This window comes from Poecile atricapillus, chromosome 15 (genome assembly GCF_030490865.1).
Source record: "Poecile atricapillus isolate bPoeAtr1 chromosome 15, bPoeAtr1.hap1, whole genome shotgun sequence".
Lineage (NCBI taxonomy): Eukaryota > Metazoa > Chordata > Aves > Passeriformes > Paridae > Poecile > Poecile atricapillus.
The window spans coordinates 16,095,736-16,117,649 of NC_081263.1; the positions used below are offsets into that span (position 1 = coordinate 16,095,736).

General features: G+C 48.4%; 1 protein-coding gene across 1 annotated transcript in view; it reads left to right on the forward strand.

Annotated features, from left to right (window-relative positions):
* Window positions 1-488: 488 nt before the first annotated feature.
* Window positions 489-21,914, forward strand: part of LOC131584841 (fer-1-like protein 4) — a 41,358-nt gene continuing 19,932 nt past the window's right edge. Inside the window, exons 1-24 of the mRNA XM_058850347.1 lie at window positions 489-716; window positions 1,949-2,037; window positions 4,490-4,589; window positions 6,764-6,855; window positions 7,454-7,495; window positions 7,593-7,766; window positions 8,040-8,100; window positions 9,213-9,344; window positions 9,463-9,525; window positions 10,545-10,629; window positions 10,903-11,062; window positions 11,296-11,479; window positions 12,257-12,443; window positions 12,651-13,015; window positions 13,340-13,448; window positions 14,216-14,414; window positions 15,524-15,644; window positions 16,273-16,373; window positions 16,922-17,009; window positions 18,308-18,424; window positions 19,555-19,707; window positions 19,946-20,123; window positions 20,832-20,956; window positions 21,340-21,474. Of these exons, the coding sequence (XP_058706330.1) occupies window positions 489-716; window positions 1,949-2,037; window positions 4,490-4,589; window positions 6,764-6,855; window positions 7,454-7,495; window positions 7,593-7,766; window positions 8,040-8,100; window positions 9,213-9,344; window positions 9,463-9,525; window positions 10,545-10,629; window positions 10,903-11,062; window positions 11,296-11,479; window positions 12,257-12,443; window positions 12,651-13,015; window positions 13,340-13,448; window positions 14,216-14,414; window positions 15,524-15,644; window positions 16,273-16,373; window positions 16,922-17,009; window positions 18,308-18,424; window positions 19,555-19,707; window positions 19,946-20,123; window positions 20,832-20,956; window positions 21,340-21,474 (3,288 nt within the window). The remainder of the gene's footprint in view (window positions 717-1,948; window positions 2,038-4,489; window positions 4,590-6,763; window positions 6,856-7,453; window positions 7,496-7,592; window positions 7,767-8,039; window positions 8,101-9,212; window positions 9,345-9,462; window positions 9,526-10,544; window positions 10,630-10,902; window positions 11,063-11,295; window positions 11,480-12,256; window positions 12,444-12,650; window positions 13,016-13,339; window positions 13,449-14,215; window positions 14,415-15,523; window positions 15,645-16,272; window positions 16,374-16,921; window positions 17,010-18,307; window positions 18,425-19,554; window positions 19,708-19,945; window positions 20,124-20,831; window positions 20,957-21,339; window positions 21,475-21,914) is intronic.

Genomic DNA, 21,914 nt, shown 5'->3' on the forward strand with positions numbered 1-21,914 from the left:
AGCAAACATCCACCTCAGCTAGGCCCAAGCCCCTAAACCAAGTCCCTTGTGATATTCAGGGTGTCAGTCTCTGTCCTTGAGATGGTTGTGAGACAGATGAGGGAATCTTCAGACTGTCTCTTACACAGGCTCTGTATTTGAAGCTGGTGTCTCTCAGTTCTGAATTCAGCAGCCCATGCCCCTTGAAGCATCAGCTGAAGTGTGGCCATGTGATGTTCACTTCTCCTGCTGTTTACTGCAGTGCTCCCCCAGGGTTCCCCGCAGCCCAGAGGCACATTCTGGGGGGCTCAGCCCAGTGCCCCTAGGTTGAGGGAGGTAGGCAGTACAGCCAGGGCTTCCCCCTCCTCCCTGTGTCCCTCAGCAGGGACAGTGCCTGCCCAGTGGGGCACCGGGGTGTGGAGTGTCTGGCCGGACCGGCTGGATGAGTTGGAGTTGAGTCAGTCTGGGCGGTGCACTGCTGAGGGGCAGTAGGGACTGCCACTGGCTCCATGGCGCTCAGTGTTGGTGTCCAGCGGCTCTCCCAGCTGCCGGGCCATGGTGAACGGCAGGTCCATCTCAGCTTCCGAGGTGAGCTCCAGATGGCTAGGAGGGTGGGAGTTTGGGGGTTTAAGTCTGGAGGATGCCTTCCCCTGACAGCACCTTATGCCTCTACTTCACAAGGCTTCACCCAGAAGACGAGGAAGGTCTGCTGTGGCCCAGAGGCCGTCTTCAAGGAGGTGAGGAAACTGGGATCATGTGGAACATAGGGGACAGGGATGGGACAGGTCAGTGTTTTGGTCAGAAAATCATAGATTAGTTTGCTTTGGAAGCGACCTGGAATATCATCTAGTTCCAACCCCCACACCATGGGCAGGGACACCTTCCACTAGACTGTTTTCTGGGAATGTCTCTGCTGTCTCCTTCTTCCCCTCTGCTCAGAGGGGCAGATGGGTCCCTCACATTGTGTATGTGACCTATGCATACAAGCTGCAGGAAATGAAATTCAACTGAGTGACGCTGCCTGGAAACTTGGGAACATCAAAGCTGAAGGCAAAGCTCCCCCTGCCCTCAGGAAGCCAGATTGATACATCGCTGCAGTTGATGCCTTGTGGGGCAGGAGTGGGACTTGTGTGTTTGAGTGCATATATGTGTGTGTGCAGGGCAGGGATGGGGCTGGCCTGAGAAGCATGTCTTCCTCTCCAGTGCCACCCCCCCTCCCCCCCTTGTGAAAAACAAGGTTCACTCTCCTGGAAAAGTTTAAAAGTTTAATAAAGGACAATAGAACAGTAGGAGACAAAAAAGTCTAAGTTTATGTCTAAGTCTAATTAAGTTTAGTTAATAACAAAAATAAAAACTGTATCTTATATAACAATTTTACTTTAACATTATACATATAGCATCCATTTTAATATTTGAGAAAAACCAATATTATACTATGTATTTATAACACACTGAAGCCTGTGACAACCCACCTGCTCTGTGCCAGTGGGTGGTTCCCACCTGTCCCTTGCTCAGGTCCCAATACCAATGTGCTGCCTGGGGAAAGGCAGTGAAGGTGAGGGCACAGCCACTCTTTTGGGTGTGTGGTGAGTTGAAGCCTCAGGGTGCAGCTTTCCTATGAGCCAGATGACTCCCTTCCCAGGTGATCTCTTCTCCCCAAGCACCTCTGTGTGTTCCCATGTTCTGTCTCACTTCACAACCTGCCAGCTCAGGGACCCCAGCAGGCACAAGCTTCCTTCTTTTTCCAGGGTCGTGCTGTTCTGACTTCTTTAGCAGCTGACCTGTGGCTTTGTGCTGCTGGAGGGGCTCTATGATCTGTCTGGCCAGCAGGAAAGTAACTTCCCATCATAGCTGCTTTTTATCACATCCATGGACTTAGTCACCTCACAAGGGAGACAACCAGCCATGAGACATGGGAAAGTGTGGCTGAGAATGATTTGTCATCTCTTCCTGCTCCATTTGTTTGCAGCTTTTTCGTTGGCCTCACTATGGAAAGCTTGTCATGGGTGAAATGCTGTCCATTAAGGTTTACAACTGCAGCAAGGTTTTCAGTAACAGGTGGGTCCTTTGATTGTTGGAGTGACCAGTAGAGGTAAGGGAGAAAACATGTTGATCTTTACATTGTCTACTGGCAATAGAAAATGTCTATTGAAAATTTGATGGAAGGAAGATGAGCAGAATGCTAGTTATAGAGGAAGGATGGAACTAGTTGTTCAGTTGTGGCAGCAATGCTGTATATATTAAGTTATATAAGGGGAATGATTTAGTTGTGCCAGCCGTAACAGGGACTATATAAGGATCCAGATCAGACCCTCAGCTGGGACAAAGGTTAAACAAGGCCCTAAAAAACAGCTACAAAGGCAGGTCTTGCTGCAGACTGAGGACCTGCTGTCACCCTGAACATCCTTGTGGTGACCATGACCATGCTGCACACAAATTCAACGTATCTGTTGGAGCAGAAAAGCCCTGAATGCATCATGTTATGGTTCAACCTTTAATAAGACAGCAAATTCAATTTAAAAGGTCAGCCAGAATTTAAAATGCTTCTAGGTGGCACAGCCACAACACTGTGAACTCAGTGGCTATTCCAACAGTTACAAAACACTGCAGGGAAACCCAGGAATATTGATGACAGATTGAGTAGTGGAGCAAGAAAGGCAGCAGAGGCATGTCCTTCAGGATGTGTGAAACATGAAGATGCAGGGAAAGGTGCCAACTCTGATAAGCAATTTTTAAGAACTGAAGGAAAATGCACGAGCTAATAATGCAAACCTTTTCAAAGGAGCCAGAGAGGGCATAAGAGAACAGATGAGCACAACACATACAAGACACAGATGGAGACAGAGCAGAAAGTGTGGCAGAATGTTGTGTCACTGTTTCCTGGATGATTTTCTTATGGGAGCTGGATCAGAGGAATTGTGTCTGACTGAAATATCAATAGAAACTGATAAAGGACAAAGAGATAACACAAATAGTAACAAAACAGTAGGACCTGACAGCCTGGAGCAAAGGAGTCCAGTGGGAAATGAGTGGATTGACACTGTATCCACACATCTCCACTCCTGGGGAGCAGAATAATGGCAGGTGACAGACAGTACAGTTCAAAAGCAGTTGGTCTGTACACTGGGATGATAAAAATTAAATAGAAAGAGAGTGTGGAAGGACGGAAGGGGAAAATTTGTACATTGCTGTATCTGTTTGTGGTCTCTGGACTTCTGTGTGTGCATCCTTTCTGTAGCAGCAGCATCAAGCTGACAAAGCTGGAAAGGAGGAGGATGAGCAAAGAGACTCCTTCCTTGGGGGTAGGAAGTTGGACAGGCTCTATATCTCAGAGAAAATGGAGGTGAGAAGGGGTACCAGAGATCAACAACTCACAGCTGAAATTGAGATGTGTGGGGAGCAATTCCTCTTGTCTGAGTCCTAGGTGGGCAGTGAACTCTTTCAGTAGCAGTTCCCAGCTGGCACTGGGAAGTTCTGCTTCATGCAGGGCTTAGCTTGGCTGCCAGCAGAGATGCTATGAGGGGATGGAGGTCCATGTACATGTGGGTGCAGATAGTGACGCACAAGCCAGGGTTAGGAGTGGCAAACGCCATCCTGCATGCCTTACTGCCACTTTCAGGGAGCCAGATGTCCCTTCTCCAGGGAGAAGCCACTTTGGAGTAGGTAAATTCTGGCCTGACTTGCTGCAGACATTCTTGTCATCATAGCTTTATGTCCTGTGTCTGTATTTTCTTGTGTGAAGCCTCTGTTTCCCAGTTTTATCTGGGAAGAGTCACTCCAGCTCTGCTGGTTGTCCAGACACAGGCTCCTGTGATGCCCAGCTCTGCTGAAGGGGAGATGTCCTTTGCCCTCCATGAGTCTGGATCTGCGCAAGCCTTTAACCATGAGTGGCAGCTCAGTTGCAAGTAGCTGCCTGAGCATGACTGGGGTGAAGGCAGGCCCTGCTGCAGAGTCAGTCTCAGGTATTCAGCTGCCAGACTCCCTGTGGGAAGCACTTCGGGGCAGCTCAGAGGGGTTATGAGCGAGAGAGAGTGGAGGCCACAGTACTCCTCAGGCTGTAGACACTGATGTACAGTGTTGTTGAAGTGTCTCTTTTTATTCCAGTGTTAGGAAATTTAATCCACGAACACAAGAGGTTTATGTCCAAAAAGGAGACAGAGGAGTCCTGTAACTTTATTCAAATAAAGGGAGAGGTCATGGGCATTTTCCATGGGGTCTCTCAAATTGTCAGAGGATGCAGCCTCCTTGTTATCCTAATTTCTTGGCTGCATTTCCCTCTCTCCCATTGGCTGAGGTACTTGAGAGGTACAGACTGCCCCAAATGCCTAATACCTAAGACTCCCTTCTAATGTATATACCTCACGTATTTTTTTCTTTTCTCTGTGTCAATCAATAGAATTTCTATGGAATGCATGGTTCTTCCCATTGTTTCTTTAATCTCTCTGTATCTAACTTTATCAGCAGATGCAAAGTTTGTTTGTAAAGACAAATTCCTCATTCCTTTCACCAGGCTGCTCGGTACCCTTGTCCTCAGCCTTCAGCACCTGATGACATCTGGAAGGCTAATCCTGCGGGAGTCCCTTGTGGACAAGAACAACAGAGTCACTGGTGTAAGTCCTCTGTGGACAGCCTGGCTATCAGCAGTCAGTAAAGCCTTGTGGGAAACCTCATGTGGTACATCCCAGGTGGACTGGGGACTGAGGGGGAATCCAAAGTGCTGTTTGAGCTGGAAGCACTGTGGCATTTGTGCCATCTCTGCACAGGGATGCAGACACTTTGCATCCATCAAGAGGTTTCTAGGAGCATCTACAAATGCATGGGATGGGTTGGGACCCCTGGAGACCTGCCAAGGGCCTGAATGAGAAGAGGGAGGCTTTGTAAAACCTTTTCAAGTCTGGGCAATGGATGTAGGAAGTGGTACTTCATCTGCTTCATGCACTATGAAGTGCATGTGTATGGGCTGTTGCAGTGGTGGAGTGAGGTGGAAGGTGGTAGGGTGCCTTGGGACTCTCAGCCAGCTTTTGGGTTAAACACTAGAACTAACTGGATGGCTTAATGAGTGTCTGGGACAGCATGAGTGTCTCTGACACCTAACTGCCCCTCTGCTCTGCAGCAGATCCTGCTCTCCTCCTGCCTTGGCATTGGGCTCAGTCAGTCCTTTGCACTTGTAGAAGATGAACACTACCCTAAAATGAGCTGTTTCCTGCTGTTTCCACAGCTCAGTGGGTTCTGGACTGCCAGACCTGTGTGACGGAGCAGCTGGCAGGGCAGGAAGAGCAGAGGCAGAGGCAGGAGTCCTGCAAGGTGCAACATCTCTGCTTGCTCTTCATGTGGGCAGTATGACTAAACCACATGGCGGCACATGGTATGCAGCTCTGTGGCCACCAGTCTGAGTCGCACAGGCACAGGCTGCTGGTGTTGCTGGACTCCTGGATCACAGAGCAAGTGCAGGTAGAAATTGAGTGTTTCCAGGATGATTTTTAGCCCATGCAGCTCACTGGAAAAATGTTCATGCCAGCAAAGAGACAGGGATTAGACTCACCCCTTGGTGCTGGTGATGGTTTGTAAGGACTCCACTGTGTAAGGTCAGAGCTACCCTGTGCCCAGTCTTTTGCCCCTGGGTGCCTCTTCCCTTGTGCTAACAGCAACACGTGCTGGTGAGCTGTTCCAACCAAAACCCAAGCACACTCAGTTTTGCCAGGTTAGTTTTGGATTGTGCAACCCTGGCTGCACAACAGCTACAGGGGACAGAAATAGCGCAGGCAAGACTGCCTTATCCAAGAAGAGCTTGGGACCCTCTCAGCTCAACTTGGAAGAGACATGACCCCAAGAGAAAGGCTGCTCCTTTAGCAAAGAAGAAAGTTGTTAGACTTCCTGCTAGTCCAAGTCCTGTTCTCCTCTGGGACTTGAGTTATTTGCACCCCTTATAATTCTGGTGGTTTGAAGGAATGTTTTTAGAGCCTTAGCTTTTTATGCAGCTTCATCTCAGGCTTCTTCACCCTCTAGTCTTTGCTGCTGCTTTTCCTGATCACCGTACTGCTGCTTTCTTCAGCTGCATTTCTTTTCCCAGAAATGTGTGTTTTCCAGGGATTGAGCTCTGAACCCAGTGTATGTCCGTCCCCTTCAGGCTACTAAGGAGTGATCTCCTCCATGCTAATGTTTTTGACCTCTGCTGGGAAATCATTTGTGTTTGTGTTGGTTTGAGAGCAAGGTGGCCACCTACTGACGAAGGGTGTTCAGACCTGTGCTGTCTGTGTCAATACCCAGCTTGCTCTGTATTTCTCTGTCTGCTCTTCCTTGTCTCTTGTGATCCAGGCTTTTGATGTGCTGATGGCTTCTCCAGCATTTTAATCCAAGCTGTCCTGCCTGGGGATGATCTGCCAGCTGTCTTGTGCCTCCTCCAAAGAGACTGCTCCAAATCCTGCATGTTACTGTGCAGGGCTCTCCCCAATTCCCTTGTCAAAAATGCCTTGAGGCAACTCTCAGGGCCTTTTTATGGCCTTTTAAGATTTGTAAACTTGAGCCAGCTTTTATTCAATGGAGCATGGAGTTTGAGAAGCTGTGGCAGAGGGAGTTTTGTTATGTTTAGCTTGTTGATGGAGGCAGACAACAGGAGTCTGGTATAAATATGCTTCTTGTGGGGATGTGATCACCTTTCTTCTGCTTCTTTGCACCAGCATCTCACTTCTTTTTTGCTTCCATTACCCCCTTTCTCTTTTGATGACATTTCTGCCATCGTTTTGTGGCTGCCAAACTCTCAGGCCATTTCACTTTCTGCTTATAGATCTACATTGAGTTGGATTTGCGCTACCAGCCTCCAAACGGCTCAGCGGGGAGCTGGGTAGAAGAGGATTTTGTCTATCCTATGAAAGACAGGTATGGAAATCCTAGGAAGATCAAATTTCCAGGCAGTTTGTGCAGCTGCCTTTGTCAGTGGCAGACTTTGGGATGCAATCCAGTCTCATTTGCATCACTTCTGGCCAGGCTGATGCATCTCAACTCTACAGCAGCAATAAGAGAGCAGGGCTCTTGGATAAAAATACTTTATGATCACAATGAGCCTTTGACTGCAATGATCCATTGTAGGTGCTGGGAGTCCTAGGACTCCCTAGGAGAGCCTTGAGAGCATTTCTACAGCCTTCCTGACTTGTGGTTGCAAAGTTGCAGAGTGCATGGCTTTGGTCTCCAGCAACTCCATGGACCCTGTACACTGATGGTGCCCAAAGCCAGAGGAGTTTTGAGTTTCTGGGAAAACAGGTTGACAGGCAGCAGCAAGGCCTGCAGAATGTCACTTGTGAAACTAGGGGGAAAACAGTAGATACATGGAGTGGACAGTGGATAAGCTTAGGAGAAAATTGCTGATGTTCCTGCCAAGAAATAAGCAGGAGCGTGGCTGGGGCACTGCTACTTAAACACATCAGGGAACAGCCATGGCACACTGGTCTTTGCAGAAAAACTTCTTTTGTTTTTACAGTTCAGAGTTAATCATCCACAATCCTGGATTTGAGCAGCTGGAGTAAGTAGCCCTTGAATGTCTTGGCTCACCCTCCTGGGTGGAGGGCAGTACACAGCCTACTTGTCAGGCCTGATGTATGGCTCATGGCATGGGGCAGGGCTTGCAGGACTGCCCAGTGTCTGAGAGCGAAGGAACTGGACAAGAAGGCTGCTGCTCTAGGCAGGAAGCTGGGAAAAGGTCTGGAGGCTGATGAAGAAGAGGAAGAGGAGGAAGATTTCTATAATACATCTGAGACTGAGGCCTCAAGCATCATCTTCAGCCCTGTGAAGAGGTATCCATGGCATGCTCTTTCTTGCCCTTGCTTGGGTCCTGACGTAGAAAGTGCCACATCCTGGGGAATTCCTGCAGCTCATGGCAGTCTGCTTTGGAAAATGTTAGAAAACTTCCATCTCTAGTGGCCCTAGACAGGGTGTGTTGAGGATTTGTTCATTTCCATGGCAATGGGCCATTATTTGCCAGGTTTTCTGTTCTTCCCTTGGTGGGGACTTACTCAGGTCCATGTTGACAAGGACACGTGCTCACCTCGGCTTTTTTTTCTGTGCAGCCGCTCCAGACTCTGCTCTGCACAGGACCTCTTTGCCATCCCAACACCGCAGAGTTTCCAGGTACTGCAGCATTGGGTGCATGTCCCGTAGCTGTCTCTGTCCCTACAGCCAGTTCCTTACTGCCTTGCTGCAGGCCTAGGCTTCTCCAATTGCCACTTACTCTGTCAAGGTCTCTAACATGAAGACCATCATGCTTTGTGTGACTTCCCTGGACAAGATATAATATTCCCTGAATGAACTGCATCCATGTGTGACAGCCTCAGTATCAGTAAGCCCACGTAGTTAGTTATGGACAAACAAGAGAAGGGAATCAGCTACATGTGCCATTGCAAAACACTGCCTGAGAGGAGCTTCAGAGAGTACCCGGGCAGGGCTGGTGCCTGCCAGCTTTCCCAGGGCTTTGTCTGTCTTCCGTAGGGACAGCTGTGGGACACAACCTGGGCTGGCGGGCTACGTGGGGCCTTGTTTGGACATGCCAGGAGTCTGTTAGGAAGCTGTGGCTCTGGCTGATTATCTGACATCAAGTTAAATTGATTTCAGGGCAGGCCTCCCAGCCTGGCTATGGATTTAAGTCCTCTCCTGGTTCTAAGTAAACATGGACTCACATGTGGTTCTATCAACCAAGCAGGAAGTTTTTGTGGGGGGTATATTTCCTACCATCATTCTCTTGAAGCAATGGCCTAATTTCTTGTACTGACAGCAAATGTGAGAAGATTTCTTGCTTATCTTAGACTTGTGAGCAATTGCAGTAAATGAGACAGACGTATTCCAGTCTTCCCATGGTGTCCATCTCAGTAGGACTCAAAAAAGAGTATTAACAGAAGATACAAAGAGCATCTTCTATAAGATACAAGCAACCCTTTGGGATCAGAATCTGAGGGTACGAGTGCTGCTGGGAAGGTGTGCTCTTTTCAAAAGTACTGGGGGTCTTATACTTTATTTCCTTGCTTATCTGAAAGAAACAAGTATCTCAAATACTACTTTGGTCTGTCCTGGCTGTAGCAGATTTCAGCAGCCATGCTTTTGCCCACCCTAGGTGTCTACCTCTGCATTGAGAGTGCCCTGTACCTGTGCATACTGGTGTTGTTGAAACAATCTCAGGATGGAGATGTAAACAAGGAGAGTGCTGATTCAAACAAGGAGAGTGCTGATTTTCTCCCATCTTTTCTCAGGTTGGGATTAATGTAATTGAAGCACAGAAGCTGGTGGGGGTGAACATCAACCCCTTTGTTGTAGTCAAGGTAGGAGAGGAAAAGAGGTACACGGCGACACAGAAGTCAACAAACTGCCCTTTCTTCAACGAAGTATGTGACATGGACAGAGGCTCTGTCCTTGCCCCACCAGTGTCCCAAGTGCCTGGGACCATCCTTGCAAGGGATGCCTGGAAGCCTGGGGCTCAGCTGTCTTGCTCTTCTCTTTCAGTATTTTTTGTTTGACTTCTATGAGCCAAGGGACATTTTATTCCACAGACTCATAGAGATCTCGGTATGTATGTCTTCATCTTTCACTGGTTAGTGGTACAGCCTGATGCTTCTGTGTGTAGACACTGGGAGCAATGGACAGAACAAGGGTACCAATATCACTGAGGTGTTCCAGACAGAAGCACCTGCCCACAGAGAGCCACAGGGTCCTCCTGTGGCTGGACTGGGGCAGAGACTTAGCCATGCTCTGAGCCAGTGCTGGGCAGTGCTGCCTGCCCACATCCTCGAGGTAAGGGTTTTTCTGTGACTGGAGTGCAAGCACTTTCTTGCCTTCTGCCTTGTTGCCCTGCTGTTTTGGCAGCAATTCCCTGCTGCTCCTTACCCTGGAGCCTCACTCTGCAGGTCTTGAAGGTAAGTGACTGATGTGAGGGGAGCTCAGAAATTATTTGTGCTGTAGAAAAGCCCAGGCAGGCAGAGAGGTTGAAAATCCCATGGCCCAAAGCACAAAGGCTTCCCCAAGACACAGGGATGTTCTGAAGATAGCTAAACCCAGCCAGCACTTCCTTTGCCAAATGGTCTCCAGCACTTTTCCTGTGAGTTTCTCTTCTGCCGGTGAGAGTTCAGCAAGTACTGAGCAAGACTAGGGTTTTGGGAGAGACACTAGCCTTGTGGGATCATGGCTCTGCCCTAACCCAGCAGGGAATGGTGTCATGGGGTGACAAATGCAAATCTAAACCACTACATATGGACACAAGGATTTCCTGTGGGGAAGCAGATCTGTCCTAGCCCCATTGTTGGGATGTGGCTTACCTGAGTCTGCAGAACCTGAATTGGCTGTACATGACTGCCTTGGTCTAGGTTTGACTGAGGGCTGGTGGGCTTTGTGGGAGTGATTGGGTAGGAATGGGTTAGTGCTAGGGCTAGCACAGATGGACCAGTCTGCATGAGGAGCTTGCAAACACTGCCTCAGCTGTGTTTTGGAATGAGCACCTCTTGGCAGCCCTGTGTTATTCAGAGATATCTGGATGTGTCACCTGGCTGCCCACACCTCATGGTGCTCAGGAGGACTTGTGCTGTCTGCAGGTTTTTCACTCAAAGAAGATACCATTTCTGGGAACTTGCATAGGAACATTCAAGATGGATGTTGAGACAGTGTACAGCCAGCCAGGTATGAGGGACTGTACTGCATACCTGTGCCTGACCCTGTCTGAAACTGGTGTTGCCTTCATGCTGTGATGTGTCTGGTCAGGGTCCTGGCTTTAAAGCACTTAGTTTGCATGAAGACCTGAGTTTGCTTCTCCACCCAGCTGTCTGAAGGCAGGTGACATCTCCTGCACCTTCAGAGGCAGGATCAGGGTCAGGGCAGTCTTTGTGCAGGTGGGGTTGGATGTGAAATGGTAACCTGGCTGCTCTCTAGGGAACTCCTCCTCTTCCCTCTCAGATCACAGATTTTTCCAGAAGTGGGCAGTTATCAGTGACCCCACGGACACACAGGCAGGAGTGAAAGGCTTTGTGAAGTGCAACATCTCTGTCTCTGCACGTGGGGATACTGTGGGCTTCCTTTCCACCAATTCTGGGAACCCGGATGAGGACATTGAAAGGTAGGTGCATGGGGATCTTGCATGGCCCTGGGGAACACTGCCATGTCTCTATTCACCTACCTTTTTTGCCCCATTTTCCCCTCTTCTGATGGGTAAAGACACAGTGAAAAAGACTTGTGGTGAGGCAGGAACCAATCTTCCTGTCAGTCGGTGAATTTCCCATCATTGTGTTTGGTGAGAGGCACCAGGAGAGTGCCTCCAGGAGAGAGGCAGAACATGAATTTGTCTTTCAGAAACCTGCTGCTGCCTAAGAGAGTCCCTGCAGAGAGACCCTGGGCTAGGGTCTGCATCAAACTGTATCGTGCTGAGGGCCTGCCTAGCATGAGAACAGGCATCATGAGTGGTATCTCCAAGATCATAGGGGAGAGAAAAGTCTTTATTGACCCATATGTGCAGGTCTCATTCTGTGGACAGCAGGTGAGTCTGAGAGGAATCTGTGTTGGGACAGGCTGATTCTCCCTTGGCTGAGTGGCAGCATTTGGTGGGCTCATGATGCCAGGAGCCTCCATAGGGCACAGAAATCCCACTGAAAATAGGCTGGGAGGGGCCAGGTGTTGCTGTCATTAGCAATGGCCTGAGCTGTGTGGCCATGTTGTGCAATGTCTGGATGAGAAGGCTCTTCTCTACTTTTGTCTCTACAGAGAGTTGCTCATAGCACAGCTCCAGCCCTGGGCACAACTACTGGCTGAGCTACTGGCTTTGCAGGCAGAGATTCATATCTGTAAACATAGTGACTAGGTCAAATAAATCCTGTAGCAGAAGTCCTTTTTCTTTGTCAAGCTGGGCTCAGCCTGAGAACTTTGAGAGATTTTACTGAGATAATGGCCCAGTTTTTGTACACAAGGTCAGGGTTTCTGGTCCTGTAATATCCATGAATATGAGAATCAATCTCTGGGCAGTCTTGTGGGCCTGTAGTGCTCCAGGCAACGCTTAGATACCTCTGAGTCTGCTGCCCGCTTGCATTTTTTTGATTGTGCAGGTCATGCCAGGGTCTTGGGACAGCCCCTCATTAATGAAACAGAGAGGAATTGCAGGAATGGGGATGGGAGCAGGGATGCTGCCAACCCTAGAGCCTGCCCAGCACTGTCTGCAGATGGTACAAGAACACATTGCCATTCTCAGACAAGTTCTGAGGCATCCCTTTCTCTGGGCACCAGTTGGGACTGTGTGGCTTTCACATCTTCTCCTTCCCAGGGGAAAACATCAGTGGAGACCAACACCACTGAGCCTGAGTGGAATGAGCAGATCAGTTTCACTGAGATGTTTCCGCCTCTGTCCAGGAAGATAAAAGTCCAGGTGCTGGATGATGCCAATGTTGGTGATGTGGTCATTGCTACACACTACATTGACCTGCAGGAGATCTCAGACCCTGACAGGAATGGTGAGGCTTTACATGCCTGCCTTGGGGCAGGATGTCCTGGGCAGCCCCATGCCACGCACTTTCTGCTTGGCATGCTGGTCTCCTGGGGGTGGGAGCAAGAGTGGCTGAAGCACACTGACATCCTGGTGTCTTGAGAAGTCCTCTTGGGGGAGGTGTCTCTGCAGCAGCACTCTGGAGCATGATGAAACCCTGTCCCTGTCTCTGCAGGCTTTAACCCCACATTTGGCCCAGCTTGGGTGAACCTATATGGTTCCCCCTGTAACTCAGCTCTTTGGGACGTCCACAAAGACCTCAATGAAGGCATAGGTGAGGGCATCTTCTACCGTGGGCGCATCCTCATGGCCATTACAGTGGAGATCTTCAGCAGCCCCAGTGTAGCAGAGAGGAAGCCTGGGGACAGGATGAGAGGTGCCCTGAGAAAACCAAAGCTGAAGAAGAAAAGTAAAAAATCCAAGGAGAAAACTAAAGAACTAAGCCAGCTGCATGGAGAGGGGGAGGCTGGGAGCTCTCAGGAGGCTGAGCAGCCCAGGGAGGTCACTGTGGAGGTAGAAGAGCTTCATCCACTCCCTGAGGTGAGTTCTCCTGTGCTGACATGGCTGATCCTTGCCAGTCTTTGACATGCACAGTTGTGAAAGGAAAGAGGCAAGGTTAGAGGCAGCTGTGTTGGTGTAGTAGCCTGCTCAGTGGCTTCACACAAGCATCAGCCAATCCATGGCTCTTCACCAACACCTCAGGATTTCCAAGAAAACTTATCCTGCTTCTGGCAGCCCACTGGTGATCTCAGCAGCATCCTGCTGACATCCTGTGGAAGGGCTGGCAGGCATCAGTTATGCCCTGGTGCTCGGGCAGTGTTTAGTATACGAGGCTCTCAGGCTGATTTCTGTCTCCTTGCTCAGAATGTGTTGGGGAGAAAGGATGAATTTCTTCTCTTTGCTGCCTTCTTTGAAGCCACTATGATGGACTCTTCTCTCAGCTTGAAACCTGTCAGCTTTGAAGTCTCTATAGGTGGGTATTCCTCAGGGCCCCATGTCCAGAAACCATGGTAACAGTGTGAATCTCCCTCTGACAGGCAAGTCAATTCTTGGCACTGCCCTATCAAATCAGCTTGGGAACTTGGGAAAGATGAGGAATACGTCCAGGGAGTGTGCACAGTGCTTTAGTGCTTTACTTACCTGAAAATCCTGTAACTCTTCTATGGGATTGGAGATTTCACCATTTCTGTGAATTACTTGTTTTGGGAAAGTTTAGGGAAACTCTTCTAGTAAGTGGGGGTACAAAGAAGTAGAAGGATTTGGTAGCAAGAAAGGGAAACAAAGGAGGGAAAGCTGGGATACTGGGGTTGGCCATGTGGCACGGAGGGGATGTGACAAATGATGCGGAAACAATGGCCTGAGAGTGGGTCAAAGCCCCCATCTGCTAAGCTGGAAGGTTGGAGATGCTTGATGCTGAGATACTACTTGAGAAGCTGATGCTGGTCCCTGTGTAGGGATGTAGATAGTAGTCAGCAGGTACTTGGTGGAGCTGGCAGAACTGGAGAAGGCATACACAAGGACCTCCTTGCAATTTCCCAGCTCCCTCTCAGACCTTTTGGCTGTCCATGGGATGAGCCAATGGTTGGACACAACTGCTAGTTCCCAAAGCAGTAAATACCCCTGTGTTTTTCTTGGCAGAAAGACTGCCAAGAGTCTGGTTTTGCCAGCTAGAAAACTTATTTTCTAAAAAAACCTGTTTGATCCCACTTACCTGGTTATAATTCAATGCTCACCTTTAAGGAAACTATGGCAAATCTGAAGAGCTTGTGACCAAAGGATGGCAAAAAGTGGAAAAGGGAGAAGTGAAAGAAGAAAGGCAGCCTTTACTGGATGCTGGTTCAGGTGGTGAGCTGGATGCTGAAATCCTGACTCCAGCTTTAGCAGCACTGAACAAATCAGTTACAAAGAGCCAGAAACCAGAGCCCATGGAATATGACAAGTAAGTTTTCTATATCTTTCTACCCCACCTTTCCTGGAGTGTTGCACTATATTAGGAATGGCAAGAAGCATGATATGACTCTCTTAACTGCGTTGTCCAAGAGGGCAAAATTTATTATTCTTGATCTTCTTTTATAGACATGCTCAAGAAAGTCCAAGAGATAAAACTCTCATTGGTCATTAAGGCAACACATCACCATCATTGGTTAAGTGGAACACCACTCCTTGCCTAAACACCACCTGCAAAGATTGTTGTCCTTTACCAAGGACTGTTTGGATTCTTTCTTATGCTTTCTCAGGCCAGAGTGAGAAGTCTGTGTGACTTAGTTTCACACAGGCTCTGTTCCCTGCTTGCTTTTTGCATTTAGCATCCACACTGGAGCTGTCACAGCTTCCCAGGTTGGTTGTTCCAGACATTATTAGAAGTCTGCTCAGCGATGCATCATAGGTTTTTCTTCCTTGCAACCCTGCAGCTTGCCATGGCCTAGCTGGCTGGGGTTTCCCACTAGCTCTACAAGCCCTATGGTGTCTGTTTGATGGGTGCAGATGGCCAAGGACAGAGTCCCAAGGAAACTGAGACCAGTCAATAACAGCCATCCTTTTTCTGCTTCATAAGCAGCATCCTAAGGGCTTGTTTCCAGTAAGGAAAAAAGAGAGGAGTACTCTTGACATATGCTATCCTATGTTGAGCAGGCAAGACACATACACAAGCTCTTCTGATGATATGCTTGCTCTGGGAATGCTGCTTAGCTTGTCCCACAGGCCTGGCAATGTCTTGGTCTTTGTGTTGTGTGGTGTGTGCCTGCTACTACTTAGTCTCATTGCAGTGAGAAATCCTGGCAGCATCCCATGCTCCTGTCAGCCTCATTCAGCTGAGCATGTGCTGCTGTCTCTACTAGAAATGCTGTGTACTAGTTTGGGATGGCAAAGGGCATATCCAGCAGCTTGCACCCATGTTCATGGTGCAGAGCCCAAAACAGCCAATTAATTCCCTGTGAGGGAGACAGAGTTCAGCCTCTGCTCCCTTGATGGGTGTGCAAGCACATGTGTTACAATATGGCATATGTTTCTGTAGAAGTAGCCGTAACCTCCTCTGCCTGTTGCCCTTAGGTCATACAGCTGCCTGCCCATGACACATGAAAAACCCTGTGTACACATATGGAGCTACTGGGAGGATCATGCCTGGAGGCTCTGCATTTCCAACCGGATTGTCAAACTGGCAGAGCGCCTGGTAACATGTTCAGGGTGTTTGTCTGTGGCATGCTCCTTCCTGGTGTGCTTTCCTTGTTGCATGTGCAGTTGCTGTGCAAGATGTTTGATGTCCTTTCCAATCATGCAAGTCCATGTCTCTCACAGGGCTTAGTCCCACCTCCCCTTTAGACAGGTCAGGTAGGCCACATGGACCCATGCTGTGCAACTGCCTGGTGGTGGCTCCTGGAGGAGTGAGTGATGTGATAGGACGTCTTTGGCAACAACTTCCTCTGCTGCCAGTCCTGAGCTGTGTGAGCCCTGGGCAGATGATTCGACAAGCAGACTCACAGCCTCAGGTTACCATGAAGGGGATGCAGTCTTTCTCCAGGACCTTGCCTTTCCCTTTTGGACTTGAAAATATGAAAGCAGAGGTTGCCACAGTGTATGTTAGTGGCTTGAGGACTGAGACACAAGGTGTTGTAACAATAAATGTTAAGGTTATTCTCAGTCTCTGGAGAGTCCCTTTCAGCATAGCACTGATCTACGCACTCATGAATCCCAGCTCTACAGAAAGGCATAAGCCATTTGTGGCAAATGCATCCTTGCAAGGTTTTACTCTGACCCCTCAGCCAGGTGTGAGCTTCATGCATATTGTGATTTCACTACAGGAGCAGGGGTTGGATGATGTGGAGAAGCTCTTGAGAAGACCAAAGGTTAAACAAGAAGAGCGGCTCAGAGAGGTGCTGGAGGAATTTGTAGCTGGATGCAGGTTAGCATGTCCCTGATTTCCTGATGTTTTCAGGTTAGGAGGCCTGGGCTGTGTGTATGCTTCTCTCTTGTCTTTTTGAGGTGGATGTGCAGAAGGAAATGAGGATGACTTGGGAAAAGGACCCTCCCTGTAGCTCTTCAAGCTTGAAGAGGAGACCCCAGTCCTGTTCTAAGAATCAGGGGGGGTCATAAATGGCAGCCTCAGTGTTACTGGGCTCCCATATGTTTCCTAAATATGAAGGACATTTCCTTCACTCTTTTCAATCATGCAGTCAAAAGACCAGTGTTTCAATTCCCATGACTAACCTGTGGGGGCCGATATGCACTTCAGTCCATAGTGCAACAGTAGAAAGGCAGCCTCAGATACTGAGAATCCCCAGTGTACCTTCTGAATCAACAAGCTTGCAGAAGAGAGGGCATTGCAGAAAGGGAGCCTCCTGACACATCTGGGCTGGTACCAGGGATTTGGAGCTTGAGTCCCTGCTGTGAGCTGTGCTCAACATGCTGGGTGCAGAAGATACAGAGTCTATGCTACTTTTCTTATTACAGGCAATATTCACTCAGCGCAGAGAGAAAAACAATGGCACATCCAAATAACCTGGACAGATGTCGGACAAAATACCTGATGCGCAACATTGTAGGTTGTGGGGCTTGGTGGTGGTTGGTGGGAGCCTACACAATCCCTGCTCTGGGGAAACTTCTGGACGATCAGCAAGAACTGGTGCTAAGAAGGCAATCTGGAGCTAAGACTCACTGTATCACTCATAGGCTTTTACAGAATCTCCCAACTTCTGCTCAGAGGAGAAGGGAATTTCTGGCACAGGGAACAGAGACAGGGTCTGGCTATGGCTGCCCCCATTTTGTGCAGATGCTGTGCCCTGATGACTTACTTCATCTCCACTGGGGCATATGTGGTTGAACACATGCATATTCCTGCCCGGTAGGTTGCTGGAGGCCTTTTGATGCATCATATTCCCACAGGCAGTTTTGTGGTGGCTCACTGAGATCTGCTACTCCTGAAAACTCAGCCCCTTGGCTGGGTACATATCCAGCAGGTCTACAACAGCCTGTCCTTAGAAAGGGCAACAGTTGGGCACTTATCACCTTGCACACAAGACCAGCTAGCTGAATCAGAGCACAATTACATACCCTCCATCACAGCACAGCAGAGCACAACTGTAGAGTCATAGCCCCCTTCAGACTACAAAGCTTTGAAAGGCTGACCTAAATGCAATGACAGCATCAGGAAATAAAATTTAGGCACATCTGGGTCCCAGTTCCGTCTGCTTCCTTGCATGTCATCACCTGAGCTATGGTGAAAGTACTCTACTATGCCTGAGACACTCTGGAAGAGAGAGCCCACCCAAGAGATGAGTTTTCTGGCCTTGCCAGCCTATAGTGGGTGTACAACCTGAATTTCTTCTGGATTTCATTATTAGTTTTGATTAATCCTGAAGTCTCTCCTCAGATGTGTACACTATCTCTGATATGTACTGATGGTGGTGAAAGCCAAGCCCTGTGTTGCAGTTTCTTACATCTTCATATTCCCACACTACTGTGGCCCCAAGTTGCTCCTTGGCCAAAGTCTCCCACAGGCACTATCTGGAGCCTTAGACCACTAGCTTCTGAAACATTTACTCCTTAGACATCTTTCTGCTCAAAATGATTTTAAAGTTCATGGGCTTCTGTTACCAGATGATATTGGCTGGGCTGATGAGTTACCAGAGTCTCCAGTTCTTGGCACCCTTTGCTAAATGGCTTGTGACAGATTCATTGAGGTTTGCTCTCAGCAACTGGGCAGAGAGCCATGGTGGAGGTCAGGGCACAATGGGGTAGGCTGGATGTGGTCATCACATAGTAGGCTCCCTGCAGACCCCCCATGTGGGGTGGCAGTGGGGCATAGCTTGTTGTGTGACAACTGTGCTTTCTGTTCAGATCCTGTATGCAAAGCAGGGGCTCCGTGTGAGGCGGCGCCTGACTCGAGACAATGTCAAGGAGAAGGTTAAGGAGACAAGGAAGATCCTGGCTAAGATACGCTTCATGGCTAAAGAGGTACAGTGGCTCCTAGGGAACCCCTCTTCTGAGCTGGAGAGAGTAGGCAAGGAGAGGATACTGAGTTGGCTGCTGGGGCTCTCACCAGCCCAAGCTGAAGCTTTTCCTCTGCTGTCTTTCCTCACTACATAAAATTCCAAGTTCCATCTGTTGGAAGTCACCATGTTTCCTGTGATATCTCTAATGAGACATGAGGCCAGGCAGCTTTGCAAGGCTGTTGTTGGTGGAGCAGGGGTCCAAGCAACTCTGCAGGGGTTAGGAGGCAGAGCTGGGCCAGCTGCAGGACTCTTGGGCCTCCCTGCCCCACCAGCCCAAGGCCATGTCTGCAGCAGATAGTTTTGCTTGGGAAAACAGCCTTGCCTATGCTGCCTGTACTTCCACCAGGGACTGACCCTAGATACTTTCTGCAGATTCAGACTTGCATTGGAATAAGTTTCTCATCCATAGCAGACACTCTCCACATTCAGAGCTTCATAGTTTGTATTTTAATTAACTGAAAAAAATTGGTGTGATGCTGTAGTGTCAACCAGAATGCCATGTTTGCTGACATAAGGTGTACAGACGCTGTTAAGTTTGGAGAAGTCTTTCACCAAGTGAAGTCAAATAATTTTCACATCTTTAGCTATGTGAGGATAGAGTGATGTACAATGTAGTGATGGTGCTTGTCTTCCCAAGTCACTGTTTCTGTGATGGAGCCCTGCTGTTCTAGGGACAGTTGAAGACCTACCTGTCTACATGAAGAGGGGAATTAATTCTTTGGTTTGCTTTGCTTGTGTGTGCAATGTTTTCTTTTCCTATTAAACTGGTTTTATCTCAATCTATGACTTCTTTCACTTTTACTTTTTGAATCCTCTTTCCCATCACACTGAGAGACAGTGAGTGAGGGACTGAATGGGGCTGAGTTGCCAGCTGGGGTTAAACCACAACACCTCCAGAGTCATATTGCAGGGATGACTTTTGGAAGCATGTGGCCGATGTTAGGTCCTTTATTTCTGGATCTAAACCGCCATTGCTCTGTAGTCCCTCCTGTAAGGAGATGAAGCTTTCACCATGTCTGAAATGTCTCCAATGGAAGGAGGATGACGCATGCTGTTCCTCTGCTGTGATGTTCCTCCCTTCCCTCCCTCCAGCCCCAGTGTACTCTCCCTGATGTACTCATCTGGATGCTCAGCAACAATAGGCGTGTGGCATATGCCAGAATTCCTGCACAAAACATCCTCTACTCAGCAGTTGAAGAGGAGAAAGGCAAAGACTGTGCAAAGATACAGACTGTCTTTATGAAGGTAGGGTTTATACCAAAACAGTGTACTCTTGCTTGCTTCATGTTGTTTCCCCCTCCTTGCTTTCAGCCTTCCTTCCTGAAAACCTGGAGTTCACAAGGAAACACAGCTCTCACTCCACCACTGCCTTTTGCCTCTACTGATGTCGTGCTCTCTCACCTGTGCTCTTTTGTCGGTCCCAGGCTGATGGTGATTATCTTGGTCTGAGATGTGAAACCTGCTAAACCTTCTGTACTTTCAGGTCCCTGGCTTACACACTGGTGAGATCTTTGCCAAACTGGAAATCTACATGTGGCTTGGCATAACCAAATATGCTAAAAACTGTTTGGCAGAGCTGCCTAAGGAGTTCCTTTCTGAGAGTGAGCAGGAGATAGCCCAGCTCTCAGCATACAGCCCTCCCAGTTGGCTCAGCAGGGATGGTGAGTGGAGATGCCAGGTCTTCACGTAAGCAGTAGAATAGGGAGTTGAAAGGTCCCATCCATGGATTAGTGTCTGCGGTGGTACACTATCCCCCCACAGCCCTTCACCTCCAGGCCACACTGATCTGAGAATTATAATATGTCTGAGATTTAGGACCCGATCTAATGTCATCTTCAAGGCATGACTGGGACAGGCACATCCAGTTTGATCTCATGAGGATGTATTTGCACATTCACAGCTAAAGCAGCAGACAGCATGGGTGCTTTTTAGGCATCAAACATGCTTCCAAATTGGCAATGGGCATGAGTTCTGCCCCTCTGATGAGGCTTGGTGATGCTCCTGTGCAGCAGATGCTCATAACAGAACACTGTGCATTTCACGTCATGTTGTACTTCCCAGAGGTGTCTGAGGAGCCCACTGATCTTGTCTGTCTTGGATAAACATTTTGAGATGTACTGACCGAGAACCACAGTCCCTAGAAGTGGTAGGGATTCACTACCATATATAAATATAGTAAATATTCATATATAAATATAGTAAATATTCATATATAAATATGTATTGTATATACATATGTATATGTATATATAATATACATATTCCTCACAGGATATGCCCACTCCTATCTGGTTGGCATTTTCCTTCAGGCATTTTTTTGGCCTCATACAGGACTTGGTTGGGGACCTCCTCTCTCCTTTTCTTACCAGACTTCAGCTATTTCCAGCTCCGAGCCCATCTGTATCAGGCTCGAGGGATCCTCCCTGCAGATGATAATGGCCTTTCAAACCCATTTGCAAGAGTGGTGTTTTCAATTCACTGCCAGACCACCAGGGTGAGACCATTTAAACTCTTGCCTCTGTCATCTTGGGAACTTGGGGAGAGAAAAATGACCATGTCCTCAACTGACATGTTTAAGGCCAGTGCTATGGCAGTCCTCCTAGGACTTTTGAATCTCTAAGTATTCAGGCATCTATGCTCTGAGCAGTGTTGTTATGTTCGGGGAATATTTGACAGTCATTGAGCATAATCTCAGAGGCTGAGTGGCACATGCTAGTTGACCTTGAGTGCTGATCCCACACTTCTACCACATACCCTCCTGCCAGCCACCAGCTGCATGGAGCTGTGTGAGATGGAATGATCCCAGAGTTCCTCACTTTCCTGCATGTTTATTTCCACTGACTGTGGAATACTTGGGCCTTCTGTCTCCATCTGCAGATGCTGGAGGAGACACTGAGCCCTATGTGGAATGAGCTACTTTTGTTTGATCAGCTCATTATTGATGGGAAGAAAGAAGAGTTGAAAACAGAGACCCCCATCATTATAATCAACCTTTTCAGCCACAATAAATTTGTAAGTATGGCCATGCTGCCCTCATCCTGTTGTTTCCAGAAAAGTGAATGCAGAGGAGCTCTGACTGCTGCCACTTCTCTGTTTGGTTTCCATGATTCAGCTTGGTCCACTGGTGACAGTGAGTTGTGGGGACTGTGGCTGAGGTTGAGACTTTCTGACTCAGAGATACTCTAAACTCATCAAGGGCTGATGAGTGCTCATTGGATCCAGGATCTCTTATTTTTGAAGAAACACTTTGCCTGTTTACATTGCAGAGGGCTAATAGCCTGGAGGAACTAATATTGCTTTTAGGGCTGTTCCTTCCCCTGTGTCTCCAGGTGTCATCGATCATCCCTCCTCAGTCCTCCCTTTTTTCTCTTTTTTAGTGCTTTAAAGTCACACTGTTCTCAGTCCCTTTGTTATCCTAAGGCTAATGACATAACTTGCACCAGGTTTTTCTT